Source organism: Vigna angularis, chromosome 6 (genome assembly GCF_016808095.1).
Source record: "Vigna angularis cultivar LongXiaoDou No.4 chromosome 6, ASM1680809v1, whole genome shotgun sequence".
In the NCBI taxonomy this organism is placed as follows: domain Eukaryota; kingdom Viridiplantae; phylum Streptophyta; class Magnoliopsida; order Fabales; family Fabaceae; genus Vigna; species Vigna angularis.
In genome coordinates, this window is record NC_068975.1 from 34,764,172 (window position 1) to 34,782,074 (window position 17,903).

Genomic DNA, 17,903 nt, shown 5'->3' on the forward strand with positions numbered 1-17,903 from the left:
ACTATGTTACATATATTAAAACATTTATTAATAAGTAAAACGGTATCAATTGTCGCAAAAAATAACATAACAAAAAGAAGTATAAAATTTAGGATAATAACGTCTTGAATCCATGTAAAATTCTTAAAATATTAAATACGTTATTTAAAAAATTGTATTATTTTTTTCCTTCAAAACATTAAATATATATTTAGATCTAAAAAATTTTGCACATTTTTTATAATTTTATTAATAATAACAATATATTAAAAATTTACATACGTTAGTATTAGATTTACTTCTAACCAAATTCACATTAACAACAAAGTTTGCATGTTAAAGTCATCACTAACTTTCCATCCAAAAAAGACATGTTAAAATTTTAAAGGAACGGCTATAATAAAAAAAAAATTGGGATAACGTATTTGATTTATTTGAAATTTTATAAAAACGTAAAACATATTTTGCCAAAATTAATATAAAACATAATGCTTACCGTAAAATTAAAAAGGACCTTTTAAAGGTACAAAAAGATGTTTTTCTCTTGCAATACGGGATGTCGTTGTCCCATAACTACCCCAATATTGTCACTCACCAAGTTAGATAGCATAGATCATACAGAAAGTGGTCCATAAATTGATTGTTACCAAGTTGATGATTTGCCAACGTTTCCTCTTCCAATTAACGGATGTATATATTGCTTTATTTTCTTAGTGGCGAGTCATGAAAAACATATGCAACAACGTAAATCAACCTTCTTTTTGTGTACAACAATAATAATTAACGTATGAAGAATAAAAGGACTTTTGGTCTCATTAATGAAAAGGGAATTAGCTCACCAAACAAGTTTTCCTTTTTATTCTTTATTCAAATTTCCCCGTTGGTTTTTCATAATGTTTTTTAATTTCCTGCAACTATTGGTTTCAAGGATATGGTATAAAATGGCAAACTGTACAAAAAATTAAAGAAAAAACAGAGATTCCTCTTTTCTTGGCAAATAATACAAATTATGACGAAAATCTTCTATTGGGTGAATGGGTGAAAGAAATGAGGGTAAGGAAAGAATAAAGTGCTCCTCCACTACCGTCCAACATATTCCTGTTTTGATGCCTCTCTTAATGGAAGAGCTTTACAGGGGCACTGCTGAATGGATACCATATCCACCTGCATCCCATGGTTTATCATTCGGTCGGACCATCCATCCACATGTCATGTCCATAACCCTCTATTTTCCCAAACCAAACATTGATAGAAGAGGGTATAGTGGAGTGGGTGGTTGTGCTCGCAATCAATTTGACAATCAAATGCATTGGATGTGTATCTTGTCACCAAACTTCAACTCAAACACATATCAATTGCTGAAATAAATTCTACAGCATGTTTAAACTAATCAGGACATGATGATGTCCTTGTCATTTTGCAGATAAATCCAAACACACCACAGCTAAAAGGTCAATTGATCATTTGTGGTGAAAGAGAGAAAGTGAATTCATGAAGAGCGAATGTTCTTTTCTTTTTAAAGAATAATAACAAGTGGATTGAGAAGGCAAAGGGTATATTTGAGATGACACATTTTATGCTCAATTGAGTGCGTCACCTCTTAGCCTCTATGAATTATCTGCCACTTATTTGGGACAATACAATTTCAATCTGCGAGTTATCCCCAACACAGCAAGATAATTGAACTCTTTCATTAGAAGCAAATGAATGTTTAAAAAATAGGCTCCTCTTGAAGAGACCCTCAAATGAATCAGAGATTAAGCTTGACATTCATCGCGAAGACGAATGAAAAAAATGTCATAAATAATTATTCTGTTTATCAGAACATCAGCTCAAGCAATTTTCTCCGCCTTTCCAATTTCTGTATTACCTTGTCTGAAGTTTAGAATGCCAGTCAGTCCTCGTCCCCTGGCCATCTGTTCCAGTTCTTGAATTCTTTGCTTAAGAAGTTCCACTTCTTCTGCCAAGTTCTCATTTTTTTGCCTCACAGCCTAAAGTAAAACAAACGTTTAGAGAATGTTAAATATGAAATTTTGACAATTAAATAACTTCTCCCAGTTAGCCTGAATTGGGACCAATGTCAGTGAATACAATGAGTTTAGCGTGGTTGTATATTCTAGAGCAAGACGAAGGACAAATTGTCGTGGATTATTGAAATAAATAAACTGCTTAGCCAAAAAAACTATCCTTGTTTTATACTATTCAGACTTTTCAGAATATCCACTCCAACATACAACACATTGACAAAAACCTTGATATTGTCCTCTTTTAGAGTTTTCACAAAAAGGCCTAGTACAAGCCACTTATGAACATCATTCTCAAGTTTAGAATGACTGTCGACTTAGCCATGCCAAATAAAGCTTTTAAATAAAATACACATCACGAGACATTAAGGCAACCTTTGGGCAAGAATGATCGACGCACCAACAGAGAAATGTAGGATTTGAATCAATAAAAAAATGAGAAGTTTGAAATTGTGTATCTAGACATCTTCAAATATGGAAACCTGTGTATAGTAACCTATCATAGGTTCCTCTCAGCCCTCTAGAACTTTTATTATGACTCACAAAGTGATATTGGTGAAACAGTTCAGCTGCTCCTACCTAGGTTATATAAGTAAACAGATAGGTTTGAAATACCAGCAATTGTTAGTTGTTTATCTGAAAGATTAATTATTATAAGTTAAAACTAAACATGAGAATACACAAGCCACTAGCTTCTTTTTAAAATCTTCAGCATAAAGTGGGAATAATTCTTCAATAATAGCAACACCACTAGATGAAATTAATCATGTATTCAATTTGATCAAGTTGTTTGATTTCAGTAAAAACCGTGATCAAGCAAAGAACTATAATATCACAAGATGATATGGTATTGGTATAAAATCCTCCTTTATATTGGAAAAAGGAAGCAGATAATACATGCAATATGTTTAGCATATGAACTCAGGAACCATGATAGGAAATTAAAATAGGGCGAAATGACATAAACAAAAGAATAAAATAATTTGAAAAAAAAAGACTAAAATAAATAAATAACAACTTAAATTAAGAAAAAGTGAACTTGACATATTTGAAACCAAAGGAATCACATAATGTTAAAACTATTTGCATGAGATTATTATTTGAAATTACCTCAAGCTCTTGTTTTCGCAGCTCCTCCTTTCTTGCCTCAGATCTAGAACTTCTTTGTACCTCAAAGATCAAGAGAACTCCTGCAACCTATGAGTATAGTACATAGCCAAATCAGCAAACAATAAATGCAATACCTGAGAGTACATATTATTAACATAACAAAATTATTCACGTACTCCTATCCTGTGTTTGAGAGGAAAAATATTCCCAACAACAGGGTTTCTTTTTGTTTTGTTGTAGTGGTGATCATCGTGATCTTTGCTTGTTTTAACAAGATAACTAACCAAAAACGAGCCCCAAAGGTCTTGTGTCCTTAAAAGACTATTTATAATGCTCTGGTTTGCAAAGCAGAATTCTAGAGAAAGAATCTTTAAACTAAGATGAAAACATTTAGCTTGAAAGATCACAACTCAGAAGCATTTTATCTGGCCCTTTGATCATGAGCACCTTATTTCAAGTTTGTAAGAATCTTTGTTTAATTATTATTAAAAAAATACTTCAGTAATCAATTTCCTATATCTATAACTCCTCTCTGCCTACATGTCTTCTTTTGGAATACTTCCTGTAACCATTTTCTGCCATTCTCTAAAATTAGATGCAATTCTTTTAACCATTTATCTGAATATTGAACAGACATTACTCGACCCCTTTTATTTTTGGGCGAACAGTCATAACTCAATATAATCCAACAACTGAGAACAAAGTAGCACTAAATTGAAAGTCGACAACTTGTATCAATTGTTCTTATAGCTTTTCTGCATAGCATAATTGGGTTTGTCCCTCTGAAAATCATCAAAACAAAGTATCATAGTACCTATATCAAATTCTAGAGTTTTGCTAAATTCCAAAAGCCTTGTAATCTCAACTCAAACACAAGTAAAAATGAGCATACCAATATTGGACGCTCCAAATTCCAAATTTAGAACTGTTGGAGAACTCGTTACAGATATGACAAATTATGGTATTGGTATACAAGTAGTGCAAATCTCATCTCAGTTTTGTAAGATTAAGTTAGGTCTAAATCCACTTTTTAAGATGATATCTCACGTTCAAAATGTCTCTGTAATTGCAATCAAGAGAGAGGTGTTAGTGATCCCATTTCTACAGACAGTCAATTTGTATGGTGGAGTTAAACTTAAAATCACTTTGTTGGAATAACAATCCTATTCGAAGAAATAGAATTAACATATAATTAAATACTTGACTGAACAACTATTCTGTATTTTGTGAAAACAGAACAAAAGAATACTAATAGATTCATACTTCTGAAAATGTTCATAAAATGGGCAACTCAACACAAGTAATCAACAAAAATTGATCAAAACTCTGTTTCCAGAGTGAAATCATGGGTAAATTGAACATCATAATAGCTACAAACTATTTAGAAAAATGCAAGATTAAAATCACTGACCGAGAAGACAAAGAGTTCTCCGATAAGGTCAACCGCAGCCTGAACAGCCTTTTCCTCATTCAAGGGCCGAATCTCAACATCGGTGGCGTGACCATAGATGCGCCGTTGCATCCTCGTGGTGATTTGATGATTTGTCTGATCCCCAAAATCGTAAATCAATAACTGAAGAACGAATGAGTGGGAAAGTTGATTAAGAATTAAATTTGGAGGGAATGTAAGGAACCTGAGCCATGTTAACGATGAGTTGGCGAAACCTGGGGTGAAAAGCCGCCTGCTGCTTCAATCTACTAGCGACGGGTTTGCTTAGGGTTTTCAAGGCCAGCGTTCCGAGTTTCAAAAGTGGGAGCACCATACCTAAACTTTAACCTAATCAATTCAAATCAAACGATGAATCATACACACACCAAATGCTAAATACTATTGGAGTTGTTTTAAGGTGTTGGTTTTCTTGAAGAGCAAGAACGCAACGCGTTCAAGTCAATGGCAGCATTTCGTTGATTATTCACACTTCGCGCACTCTTTGCTTCCCCTCACCCCTCTGCAAATGCAAACTCAAAAATCAAACTCTCGTTATTTCATATTCAAGTATCTAAATTATACAGAATTTGCATTATTACATATTTTAGAAGGTCGGTTACACTAGTAATAATGTATCAAAATGTCAATAAAAATATATTTAAAAATAAATAAATTTGTCATAATGTTTTTTTGTTAAGAAACTAACAAGTTAATTATTAGTTTCATATGAAACCAATAGACCTCGTGAACGATAAAAAAAAAATTGGCATGAAAATATGTGATAAGAATGTGCAAAAGTTTTTTTAAGTCTTAAATCACATTTTAGTGAAATGAATCGGTCATGGGTGATTACGAGATGGTGAATTTGGTTATCAAAAACTGTAAATCTCTTTTATTTTTACTAATTATCACAAAGAGAAAAAAAATTAATATTAATATGTAATTAATCTTAAAAACATTATTACTTAACATATAATTTTTCTAGAAAAAAAAGTTATAAACATTTTTTTTGCAAAAGAGTGGAAACTTTTCTATACATTTTTTTCTAACAACAGTTAAATACCTTCTTATATAATTTTTTCCAACAAAATTCTAATAATACAACACTGTTCTAATCCTCCATACACCCAACAAGAACTTATTGAATTTTGATGACAGCTGTTAAATCAATTATTCATTTTTTTTAACTAAGTTATACTGTAATTTTTCTCCCAAAAACTGTAAACTATCTTGTGCAATTCTTTTGGCAAAAACATAAAATCTTCCTATACATTTTCTTTTCAAAAGAATCGCAAACCCTGATATTCAACTATCAAGTTCTTGATAAAACCAAAAGACTCATTCAATCACGATAACAAATCTCAAACTAACTCTTATTTTTAATATTTTTCTACTGATCATTTCTTCATATTAGTCGAACTTGGCTGGATACCAGCTTAAAAACCAAAAATACTTTAATTTTCTTTACTATGCTAAAAATAAAGTATACCAATACTTGATGAGTATTTATCTATTCATATAATTTTTAAATTAATTATTTTTTCACGAATTTTCAAATAAATTTTTATAAGATTTTAAACTAATTATTATAAGCATCAACAAAATTAATAATTTGTAGTGTTTGAAGATTGCATACAATTGTTTTATACTATGATTCCTAACCTATTTTCACATAATTTTAATAACATTTCAAAAATCTATAATTTAATACCTTCTAAAAGATAATTTTTAAAACGATTATGTAATTATTAGAAATTACTATAGAAAACTATTTATTAATTTTTACAATAAAAAGGTATACACTTGGTATATCTAATTACACTTCATTTAATAAATTTATTCTAGCCATACATAATCTAACTGAATATTACAAATTTTATTAATGTGACGAGTTGACATTCAATAATGAAAAAATAAGATTTAATATTGTCTAACAGGTTTCGCTTCTAAAAAAACAAAGCTTATAATTATGCAATAATAGTTTTTAAAATATTTACATAACTATAAACAATACTTTGAGATAATCGAAGTTTATTTATATCATGACCGCATGGATACTATGACATTTTTTAAAGAAATAAAGTTTTTAATGATGCAATCACATTTTTAACGAGTTGATATTCAATAATACAAAAATAAGATTTGATATTGTCTAATATGTTTCGCTTCTAAGAAAAAACGAAACCTATAATTATACAGTGATATTTTTTGAAATATTCACGTAACTATAGACAATAGTTTAAGATCAAAGTCTATATCTAACCGCATGAGTTGAGATTTTAAAATTCTTTAAAAAACTAAAGTTTATAATCACAACACGGTGACATTTTTTAAAATATTGTGCACAATTATAAACAATAATTCTTTAAAAAACAAATCCCTATAATTATATAAATATTTTCAGAAATATCATGGAATTAGATGTCAATTATAGATTAAACCAAATTATACTCATCCAGTCAGGTTATATGATTTGATTTCACCTAAAATTGAAGCTTAAATTCATCTGTAAATGACGTGTACATACTCATCCTCGTACCATTATTCAATTAAAAAAATGATATCATTTTCGCATCCTCGTACCATTATTCAATTAAAAATATATATATATATATATATCATTTTCGCATCCGTACTTAGTCAATACAATTTTTTTTTTGTTAAAACGAGAAAATTCACACAATTCCCATTGAACAAATTTATTTTTCATTTTTAGCTGTGTGATTGAGAGCTGCAAAACAAAATGACTGATATTTATATTTTCTTGATGAAAAAATATTTTTCTTTGCGAAAGTTATTTTGGTACACTTTTCTATGAATTTTAATTTAGTTTTGGAAAAAGAACTTTATCTATTCAGTATTAAAAAATACATTTATTCTAACGCCGACGCAATTAAGAACACTTTTATTACTAACACCAAACTAGTTTGACCGGAGTTTGTTGGAATTAATTTAATTTGGTAGAAATTATTTATTCTAGGTTTTCCATGGACATAGTTGCTTTGGATAACAGAAAAAGGACACTTGTTCTATTTATAGGAAAGTCAGAAGTGACTCAGAAAGATAGTCATAAAACAACAACGAACAAAATTAAAGGAAAATATTGATAGATATTTTAATTTTATTTATATTTATTATGTATTTTTTCTGTTTTTATTTTTCTTTTACATATTCTATAAATTTATTATTTTCATTTTTTAAATGTATATTAAGTGTTAATACACCCTTTTTTAATCTCCATGACTCAAATATGAGCGAAGAGAGTGACAATCTTTTTGCTATTCTAGAGATGTTAGAGAATTCAAAGAGATAAAAACAAAAGAAAGCAACATTTTTTTTCTTTTCTAGATGTCACAGAAGTCAAATACATCATGAATACTAGAAACCAACAGTAAATTGATTCAGACCACAAATTTAATGTATTTTCTCATAAAAGCATAAGGATTTTTAGCCAAGCAAAGAATTCTGGAAAAGATGGATGTTGAAGAGTTGTTTCAGGCTCAGGCTCATTTGTACAAGTATACTTACAGTTTTGTTGCTTCCATGTGCCTCAAAAGTGCAGTTAACTTGGGAATACCAGACGCAATCTTCAAGAATGGCAAACCTATTACTCTCTCTGAGTTGGTCTTGGCACTTCAGATTCAACCAACAAAATCTGGTCATGTATATAGACTCATGCGCTTGCTGGCGCATGCTGGCTTCTTTGCAACAACCAAGGTTGTGAAAGATGATAAAGAAGAAGTGGGGTATGATCTCACACCTTCTTCAAGGCTACTCCTTAAAGACAACGTTCCAACCTTGTCTCCTTTTGTTCGAGCAATGTTTCATCCAGCTATAGTTCACTCATCGGAATCATTGCCAGAGTGGTTTCACAGAAATGAGACCACACCCTGTGACACTGCGTTTGGGATGAGTTTCTGGGAGTATTTGAGTCAAAACCAAGAGTTTAACGGCCTCTTCAATGAAGCAATGGTCAGTGATTCCGGGATGGTGAATTTGGTTATGAAAAACTGTAAATCTGTTTTTGAGGGACTGAATTCCTTGGTTGATGTTGGTGGCGGTAAAGGAGGTGTGGGTAGGATCGTTTGTGAGTCACTGCCTAATTTGCAATGGACCGTGCTTGATCTTCCACATGTTGTCGAAAATTTGCCTGACAGTACCAATTTGAAGTTTGTTGGAGGTGACATGTTTCAGTCCATTCCTCCAGCAGATGCGGTTCTTCTCAAGGTATGCAACTTGTTCATCTTTACAAAACCATATGTTAAGTTGGATTTGAAGATATTTTAAGTTGGTTAATATGCATGTCGCAGTTAGTGTTGCATGCTTATAGTGATGAAGAATGCATTAAGGTACTGAAGAAATGCAAAGAAGCTGTTTCAAAGAAGGGGAAGACAGGGAAAGTAATTATCATAGACATAGTAGTTGGTCAAAAGAATGAAAATCATGAATTAACAGAAGCAAAGCTGTTTTTTGATATGATTATGATGGTTGTGGTCACGGGGAGAGAGAGAGAAGAAAAAGAATGGGAGAAACTCTTCTTGGAAGCTGGATTCAGTCATTACAAGATAACAAACATCTTTGGTATGAGATCACTCATTGAAGTTTATCCTTGAATTACTCTGATAATCTGTATTCATATGTTGCACTGTTGTGTCCTAGTTTCTGCTGATCTTCTCAATTGTGATGTGACAACTCTACTTAGCTATGTTTGGTTGCAGTGTGTAACTATGTTTAATTGAAACTCAGTATTTTCTCTCTCTTTTCTTTGTGGGTGTCAAAGCTTAATTTCATGGCAGAGTTGTATTATTTTGACTAAGTCTCAACTTTTACTCAACTGACTGTGTTAAGAACGATTGAACAAACCTTAGGGCCTACATTCTGAAGGCACGGACTAGTCAAAAGTTGTGTATGATAGGATTGATCACTGCACATGAAATTGAAAACAACAGAGGCTTCATCTGTGGTCGATCTAAACAACATACTGATATAAATGGAGGAAATATGCTACAGATAAGAAAATTTCTCTCGTATATTATTATCTCATCATAAATATATATGATTTTTAAACTAATTATTATTTTTTCATGAGTTTTGGATTATTTTTTTATAAGTTTTTAAACTAATTCTTATAATTATCAACATATTTAATAATTTGTAATTTCGACAGTTTTCTCTTAATTTTATAACATTCCAAAAACGAAAATCTATAATGTTATAATACTTTCTAAAAGCTGATTTTTGAAACGTTTATTGTATTATTAGACACTAGAAATATATTTCTTTTAAGACAATTCGTTATAGTTTATCAAAACATATATAAAATTAGGAAAAGTTAGTTTAACCCGGCTTAAAAAAATTTTCTTGACACGATTTTTAATAATATAATAATATAATTATGATTTTAAATTAAAAAATAATATAATTATAATTAAAATATTATTATTTATCCGTGTCATGTGTTTATTGTTTTCTTGTATCAAAGTACCGCTGCTCATAAAATTAGAAAGAAAAACATTAAATAAATAGTTACGTAAGTATTAGAAATTGTTAGAAAAGTGTGCTATTTTCTTACTGATAGCGTTCTTAAAATTCAGAGGTGCTTTCTAATTTGTTATTGAAAATTTTGTTGTAACACTTTAATTTCTTAAGGTTTTTTTCGTTGCCAACTTAATCTTTTAAGTCATGTTCTTTTTCTTAATTAAGTTTATACTAACATACAATGTGAAAATTATTAAAAATTAAAATAAATTATGATTTATTTTGAGAACATTTTCTACTAAAAGATAACATCGTATTTCCTATTATAACCAAAATAATTAAAATAACGTTACAAATTTCGTTTTTTTCTTAAGAAAATACATTTACACTTCCCGTTTTATTTATTATCTAGTCTTGAGTTGAGATAAAACCTATCTGGAAGTTTTGTTCATGTTACTGAAATAATCACAAAACCCAATGAGATGATATTTTCAGGGGGGCAAAAACGGTACTTCCTTCATTACTTTTTTTTCTTGTACTTATTCCTTCTGAGAGAGGGTAAAAGAGGAAATAAAAACAGAAAATGTGAAACAACTGAATTGCTTTCTGAACGCCTACGCCCTGAAAACGTAAGAGGATAGAACTGAAAACTTCGTATTAAGCCTCTGTGCTGCTTCTACCAAATGAATCGCCTTCTTCTTCTTATTCGCCACCCTCTTCTACCTTTATCTGTTGCCGCCGCCAAGTTATCATTACAACCCTTTTCCCAAATCTATTATTCATACACACGGAGAGGGTAATTTCATCTGAATCTCTTACTTCGTTTTTTAACAATGTGTTCTACATGCTCTGATTTCACTCTGTTGCGTTTAGAATCAATTCTGAAATTTGTCATGGAGCCTCTTCACCTCTCACAACCGCTACATTTTGCATTACCAACAAAGGTGTGTTTGCCTGCTCTATCTACTTATATAACTTACCCTTTAGGCGTTTCATAATAACACGTTCCGATCATCAATTTTTGCTTTTTTATTTCAGACTTGTCAGCTAAGAAGTGTGCACCCTGCAATACAAAGGACTTGCAGCCCATGACCCAGGATGAAGCACGCACTCTGCTTCCACAGGTTTGTGTAGATTGTGTTGTTAAAAATGTTTCAACTCGAAAACGCTATGGGATTATTGGATACCCGTTACTTTGAACTTGATTTCACAAATTTCATATAATGTACACTTTGTGTGCATATGTTTCAAAAATGATAAAAATTACTCAAAATTAATGCATTCATACGTTTAGAGGTCTTTTTTAATCAACGCCTCTATTCAGCTCGTTATTTGGTCAGCTACGACGCTACAACGCTTTGGCGCACTATTTAACACCTTGATTCAACTTACGTCTCAATTTAAGTATCAATGTATTTGTTATTAACATTAAGTGATCAGGTTGCCGATTGGGATTTGGTAAACGAGGATGGTGTATTGAAATTGAGGAGATCATGGAAAGTGAAGACTTTTACCAAAGGATTGGAATTTTTCAGGATAATAGGTGATCTTGCTGAAGCTGAAGGTATTATTTTCTGCCGCTTTCTACTTCCCTCCTCCTCTACTTCCGAATGTATTGATGTTATGAGAGAAATAGAAAGTTTAACAATGATGTTTTATTATGTAGGTCATCATCCTGATCTTCATCTTGTTGGCTGGAATAATGTTACCATAGAGATTTGGACACATTCCGTGGGTATGAATATGACATTGTTCAAATTATTTAATCAATTCTGGTTTCTGAGAAATATAATATTAGAAGATTTTGTTTAGGCAAGACTGACCTATAATGAAAAGCTCTCTATATCTATAGGCTAAAACAAGTCTCTGGATCTTGTTTTCAAGAACTGTTTTGTGCTCTTCATTCGTTTGGCTTTTATTGCAGCCAAGAGTGACCCTTTTCTTTTCATCCTATTCATCTCTACATTCATGACACTCATTTTATGTTGACAAGATTGTAACTGTAAATTCCAGTTCTGAAATCTGTCAATTTATCTCAGCTCCTTTCGAAATTCACAACAAAGTACCTTTGGGTCTTTACACTAGGGTATTATTGAGGTAGTTCCTTTGGTCTAATACTATCTCAGACCAAAACATTTTTCATTTGCCTCAACAAGCTTACAGCTTAATATAAGTAACCCAGTCCTTGTATTTACTGAACTATAGATGGTGCTTTCGAATATGTTACTATCACTTGACCTGACTTATTGTTTTGTGTTACAAAGTATGCCAATTCATGTATTCATGTGGTCTTCCTAAATCTCATGACCTGCAGTTTCAAGCATTCTGTGACTCTGACCATTCTCATGACTAGAAATCTTCACAGGTTATTTTATTTTCTTTGGCTCAATCTGGTATCCTGGTCTTCTAAGAAGCAATTTGTTATGTCTTGCAGCAGCACTTAGGCTGGATACAGCTGACTTGCTGCCGTAACCACTGATCTATTGTGGTTTCAGTCCCTTCTAACTGAACTGCAAGTTGCTATTTAAGCACCTACACTCCATTCTTGCACTAAAAACTTTGAATTGGATCTTCACTTTGTTCTTGAAAAAGTTATACAGCAGTGAGGGTCATTCATCTTCCCTCTCAATTTCAAGTAGCTGATTTTCTCAGCAAAGCTATGTCCAAGTCTCAGTGTGGTCATTTCATGTCTAAACTCACTGTTTCTTCCTTCGAAACATTCAATTTGAGAGTGACCGTTACGGGTAGCTTAGTCATTTTTTTAGACAGTTTGATACAGCTAAATGTTTTTAGCAGTTTGTTAGGTTCACTGAATGTCTAAATGTCTTTTAGTCGCTAATCAGAGTATGGATGAAATCATTTTCACCTTTCTCTCTCAAAACTCATTAATCTTTTCTTTGATTCTTTAATTTTTTCTTTCTATGACCTGATATGTAATACTTCTAAACAATTGGAACCCAGTGTAATGAAGATATATTTAATGAAACCCGCGGCACAGGCACAACGCTGGCTACCAGTGATATGATTTTTGTCCAGATTGATTCCTATTTATTTGTCATATGCACCATGTATCAAATTAAGCTCTATATAGAGTACATTTTAACCGATATATTTAAGGGTTAAAGAAAAGAAAATAATTCCTGGTTGCGATGCTACTAATTTGCTTCTCTGGAAAGCCAATAATTTTTATTTTCTACCTATTTGGAGAGAAGGAAAAACTGTATGCTCCTTGGCTACCTTTAAAATTACATTTGGATTTTATGTTTGTCACACGATCCGTCGAGTAGCCTCCACCTCCAACATAGTAGTATTGTGATACTGCAAGGAAAAGAAGTGCAGACGAGGAGTGGTTGTCTTACGTTTTATCTTTAGGTTAACTCGAGAGAAATTTTGAAAATACAAATATTCTCTTTCTCTGGGTGTGTTTGTTTGTGTATCCATGCAAGTTAAAACTTTAATTAAACACGTAATTACTTCATCATATAGTCGTTTTGTTTGGCCATATTACATTTTCTTAGTTGCCTATAAGCTTACATATCTTGAAATTCTTTTAATAAAAGGGCTTCGCCACATACATATTCAACTTGCATCTGTAATATTAGTAGAGCATGTATAGTACACTTTAGCTTGGACAATATCATTGCTTCTTTCCAACGCTGTTTAACTTTGTCCCAAGTTTCCTTTTCGCTGTAATCTAGTCTTAACTTTCTTGATTTTTTACATCGTAATTCATTTGTTATATCCATATATGGATCCGTGTTTATGCAGGTGGGCTGACCCAGAATGATTTTATTCTCGCTGCTAAGATGAATGGACTTAATTTGCATGGCTTGGTTAGACGGAAGGCTCCCGACTGAGTTATAAAAAGAAATCCAAAAGACTTTGCTTTTCTTTAAAACTAGGTCACGGGCTATCCTTCTAATAATTTGGAAGCTGTAGTCCGATCTATTAATTTGCTGCTACATCATCTGAGATGTCAATAACATCGAAGTTTAGCTCGAAATGTACATGATTGTAGTTGTCAAAGAGAATCATGAATTAGAATGGTTAAGAGAAAGAGCCAAAATAAGGTAGACCAAGCTTCTCTTTGGCATGAACTCATAAATCAAGAGTTTCACTTTTTGCTGAATGTCACTGCCAAATGTCTTACAAGACTTGTACTGAGACTTCTTTGTTTTTAAACTGAACTTCAGTTTTTAAACTGAACTTCAGTTTTGATCTCCTGAGACTGTTGCTCAGTCCATGGACAACCTCTTTACAACTCTCTTTGTCCCATTGGCATGTACATCCTGATAAGAAATTATTAGAACTACGTAAAATGTAAACGACAATGTATGTGTAACATAATCATGCCAATTGTGCTTGTGTGCAAAGCCAACTCCAGTTTGTTGTGTCTTGCTAAGCCGTTCCTGCAAATAGCATATGGTTGATGAATCAAATGTTGGAATGTCAGTGTCTTCCGTCTCCCTTCCTCTACTGCATCCTTTCTCACGGATTATTTTAAATATCCCCGGAAGATTTACCGGGAATGATTGAATTTGTATTAAAATTCTATAATTAACGTATGAGTGAATTGATTGAGGTTTCGACAAGGGCTGCTACTTGATTTATTAATTAATTAATATATACAAGAAAATTTAAGTGAGTTAAGTCACGTCAAAACGAGAGAGTTGAATATTATATAAAAAAAACTAATAAATTCCTTTTTCTTTTTAAATTTTTGATTGAAAATGAAGTTAATCTTTCATGTGAGAGAGACTCGGCTCACATGTATGTAATTTCTTTATAATGAATTCTCCCTTAACAGAAAATAAAATCAATCGTGTATTCTATTATAGCATAATTAAATGCTTTTACTATTTATATAGGATACAGTGTTATTCAAAATTATTTTACCCAGTTTTTTAACCACTCCATTCTTAATTTAAGTAAAGTAAATTTTTTTGCCCGCGTTTAAAAAAATTGCAAATACCACCTACGTAGAGGAATTGATGAAGTTATTCTGAAAAAAGAAAAATAATTAATGAAGTTAATCTCGCGAAAAATAATTGAAGTTAGTAATCTAATATATATATATATATATATATATATATATATATATATATATATATATATATATATATATATATTATACAATATATACCGGTAATAATATATTTAATTTAAGAACATATTGTATTTTGCCTCAGCTATTTAGGTTACCCTTGTTAAGGTCAATTGTTTGTCCCTTTCAGGTTCCAACATTTTGGAGTACCAAATCTGTTTCTTCTTGGCAACAGCTTCTGTTTCCCCTAACCCATTTTCTTTCTTCCATTCATTGGTGTTGTACTAATCAATAATTCGCTATAAGATAAGGTTGGAAAATTTATCAAGTTGCCATAGGTTGTCAAATCACGAAAGGTCAATAATCCTAGTTAATTATTGGAAGGATGACACCAAGGAATTCCTCCTAGTTTTGTAGTTTATAGCTGAAGATTTTGGTAATAAAACTTCAATCCTCCACCATTCCTCAATCAGGTTTGCTAATCATGAAGTTCCATAAGGAGTACCTGGATTTAATTTTGGTCCCTTCAGGTTTGCTAATCATGTTTGCTTATCACCTCTTCCTGCTTTACAAATATATCAATCAGCCTCACACCACAGTCATGGGATTTGAGAACAATGACAAAAGAATCTGGGTTGAAAGAATTATGCAGGCAAGTGATTAATCCTTATGACCCTTTTCTTTATTTGATTGAAAACCCTTGTGATTATTTTCATTGTTTTAACATTGTAATGATCAGGCAGACAAAAGGGATGTTAGCACGGCTCTGTCTGTAATTCAATCAAACACCACAGCTGCTACATTCTTGGCCTCAGTCTCTTTGACTCTAAGTTCACTTATTGGAGCTTGGATTGGCAACACTTCCAACATTTTCTTCCAGCGTCAATTGATCTATGGTGACACTAGACCAACAACCATTACTATCAAGTACATTTGCCTGCTAACATGCTTCCTTCTAGCTTTCTCATGATTTGTTCAATCAACAAGACATTTTGTTCATGCAAACTATTTGATAAGCACTCCAGATAGTTTTGTCCCTGTGAGTAGTGTGGAAATAGCTGTCATAAGGGGAGGTGATTTCTGGTCACTCGGTCTTCGAGCGCTCTATTTTGCTCTTGATTTGCTACTTTGGTTCTTTGGACCAATACCTATGTTTATTTCCTCACTGGCCATGGTGCTTGTCCTCAATTATCTTGACTCTAATGCAAGGCCATTGCACCCTAATGTGTCTCAGGGAACCCAGATTCAGATGCCAAAGAGGGGCTTTAACTTGTGAAGGACTACCCCTATGCTTTCAACCAATGACACATAAATTCAATGAGATGTATCAAATCAATTTAATCAAACTGCAAAATCTTTTTATACAATTTTTCTGCCAAAAGAAAAATCTAAATTCCCTTGTACAAAAAATTGTGAATTTTCTCATATAATTCTTTTAAGTAAAATTACAAACTTTTGTTTAATATTTTAAAAGAATTTATAGATCTTTTAGTTTAAGTTTTTTTTAAAAAATTATAAGCTTTTCAATGATACAAAATTGGTTAAGTTTCACAAGATTGAGAGACACAAAAAAAAAGGATGTGATGAAAAATAAAAAGAGATAAATGAAGAATATAGTAAAAGTGAAATGAAAAAGAAAAGAGTAAATATATAAGTTAATTATAGGTGTTTAATTAGAAACATCAAATAGTTAAAATATTGTGCTTTTAAATATGTATTTTGTCCACTCCTAATCTAAACTTATACACGGAATTAAGTGTTTCTTCTTTAATAACTGTAATTAGTGTGATGAAAAAGCAAGAATATTTGTCTTACAAGCAAAGTTATATTTTTGACTTGTAATTGTGAATGACATTAGCGTGTGGGAGCTGCTGGATGCCTCATTCTGTGGCAAGTGATTAGCGCCACTGACTTTCTTGCTTGCACGCAATTCAATAAGAAAACTGCCATCATAAATGATGTATGCAAATTCTGCAACTTTTTTCTTGTGTTTGGCCAAAAATGGAAATAGATTAGCCTGTCTGCTGCGTCTTACTGTGCAACTTGTGTTAAGCTTAAGTTTTACATATACCATCTCACCATTGGTAAATTATTTTCTTCCTTAAATATGTGATATTTAGATAACAGATTCACGCAGTTCCCTTAATAAAATATAATTGTTGTTCGTATTAAATCAACACTACGTTATTTAAGAGGTGCACTGGGAAATTATTTGTTTTGAATTAAGTTTTCACATATTTATATTTGGAATAAAGATTTTTTAAGACGCCTAAATATTTTATATTCATTTGATATTATATTTACTTACTTTTTATTCTTTTTTTTTCTTGAAATAATACAAAAGTTTATACTTTTTTGACCATTTTATCCTTGTAATATGTGTCAAATGAATATAAAAGTATGTCATAGTATTATTACTCTTAATTTTAATACGGTTTAAAAAAATTTTAATAAAAAAATATTTTGTGTATATAAACTGAGGTTAATATCTCGTTTTATATTATACGAGATTTTGTTTATATTCACGCTCCAGCTTTATGTTTTAGAAAAAAAAAACAGTTCTTATCATATACCTTTGTGTGAAGTTATGTATAAATTTAATAATACGAAAGATGTTAGAAATATTATATAAATCTTCATTAATATAGCCAAACTCTCACCAAATGGGTCTTGAAAAAACACTGGTGTTGATTTTTATTTTATTCTTTTTATTTATACACACCTTAAAATAAGGCATTTATTTAAAAAAAACACAGTACTGCATTATTAGTTATAAAAACGAAATGAACTCCTTTTACACCGAGTTGGTTCTCTAGTGGTACTCATTATGGGCCTGGTG

General features: G+C 31.5%; 4 protein-coding genes across 4 annotated transcripts; 3 read left to right on the plus strand and 1 right to left on the minus strand.

Moving 5' to 3' along the window:
* Positions 1–915: 915 nt before the first annotated feature.
* On the minus strand, positions 916–5,100 carry LOC108340956 (OPA3-like protein). Its single transcript, XM_017578543.2, has 4 exons — positions 4,748–5,100; positions 4,525–4,659; positions 3,114–3,200; positions 916–1,970 (listed from the first exon to the last, which is right to left on the minus strand). The coding sequence occupies exons 1-4, from the start codon at positions 4,874–4,876 to the stop codon at positions 1,812–1,814; spliced, it is 510 nt and encodes a 169-aa protein (XP_017434032.1). The 5' UTR covers positions 4,877–5,100; the 3' UTR covers positions 916–1,811.
* A 2,720-nt stretch (positions 5,101–7,820) lies between these two features.
* On the plus strand, positions 7,821–9,348 carry LOC108340954 (isoflavone 4'-O-methyltransferase). Its single transcript, XM_017578542.2, has 2 exons — positions 7,821–8,769; positions 8,853–9,348. The coding sequence occupies exons 1-2, from the start codon at positions 8,017–8,019 to the stop codon at positions 9,153–9,155; spliced, it is 1,056 nt and encodes a 351-aa protein (XP_017434031.1). The 5' UTR covers positions 7,821–8,016; the 3' UTR covers positions 9,156–9,348.
* Positions 9,349–10,591: 1,243 nt separating this feature from the next.
* LOC108341217 (pterin-4-alpha-carbinolamine dehydratase 2, mitochondrial) lies at positions 10,592–14,146 on the plus strand. Its single transcript, XM_017578898.2, has 6 exons — positions 10,592–10,816; positions 10,894–10,964; positions 11,059–11,144; positions 11,461–11,584; positions 11,687–11,755; positions 13,789–14,146. The coding sequence occupies exons 1-6, from the start codon at positions 10,704–10,706 to the stop codon at positions 13,875–13,877; spliced, it is 552 nt and encodes a 183-aa protein (XP_017434387.1). The 5' UTR covers positions 10,592–10,703; the 3' UTR covers positions 13,878–14,146.
* Positions 14,147–15,317: 1,171 nt separating this feature from the next.
* On the plus strand, positions 15,318–16,455 carry LOC108342617 (uncharacterized). Its single transcript, XM_052879722.1, is given in 2 exon segments — positions 15,318–15,720; positions 15,808–16,455. Coding segments are annotated over 2 exon segments (705 nt in total). The 5' UTR covers positions 15,318–15,548; the 3' UTR covers positions 16,341–16,455.
* Positions 16,456–17,903: the final 1,448 nt, after the last annotated feature.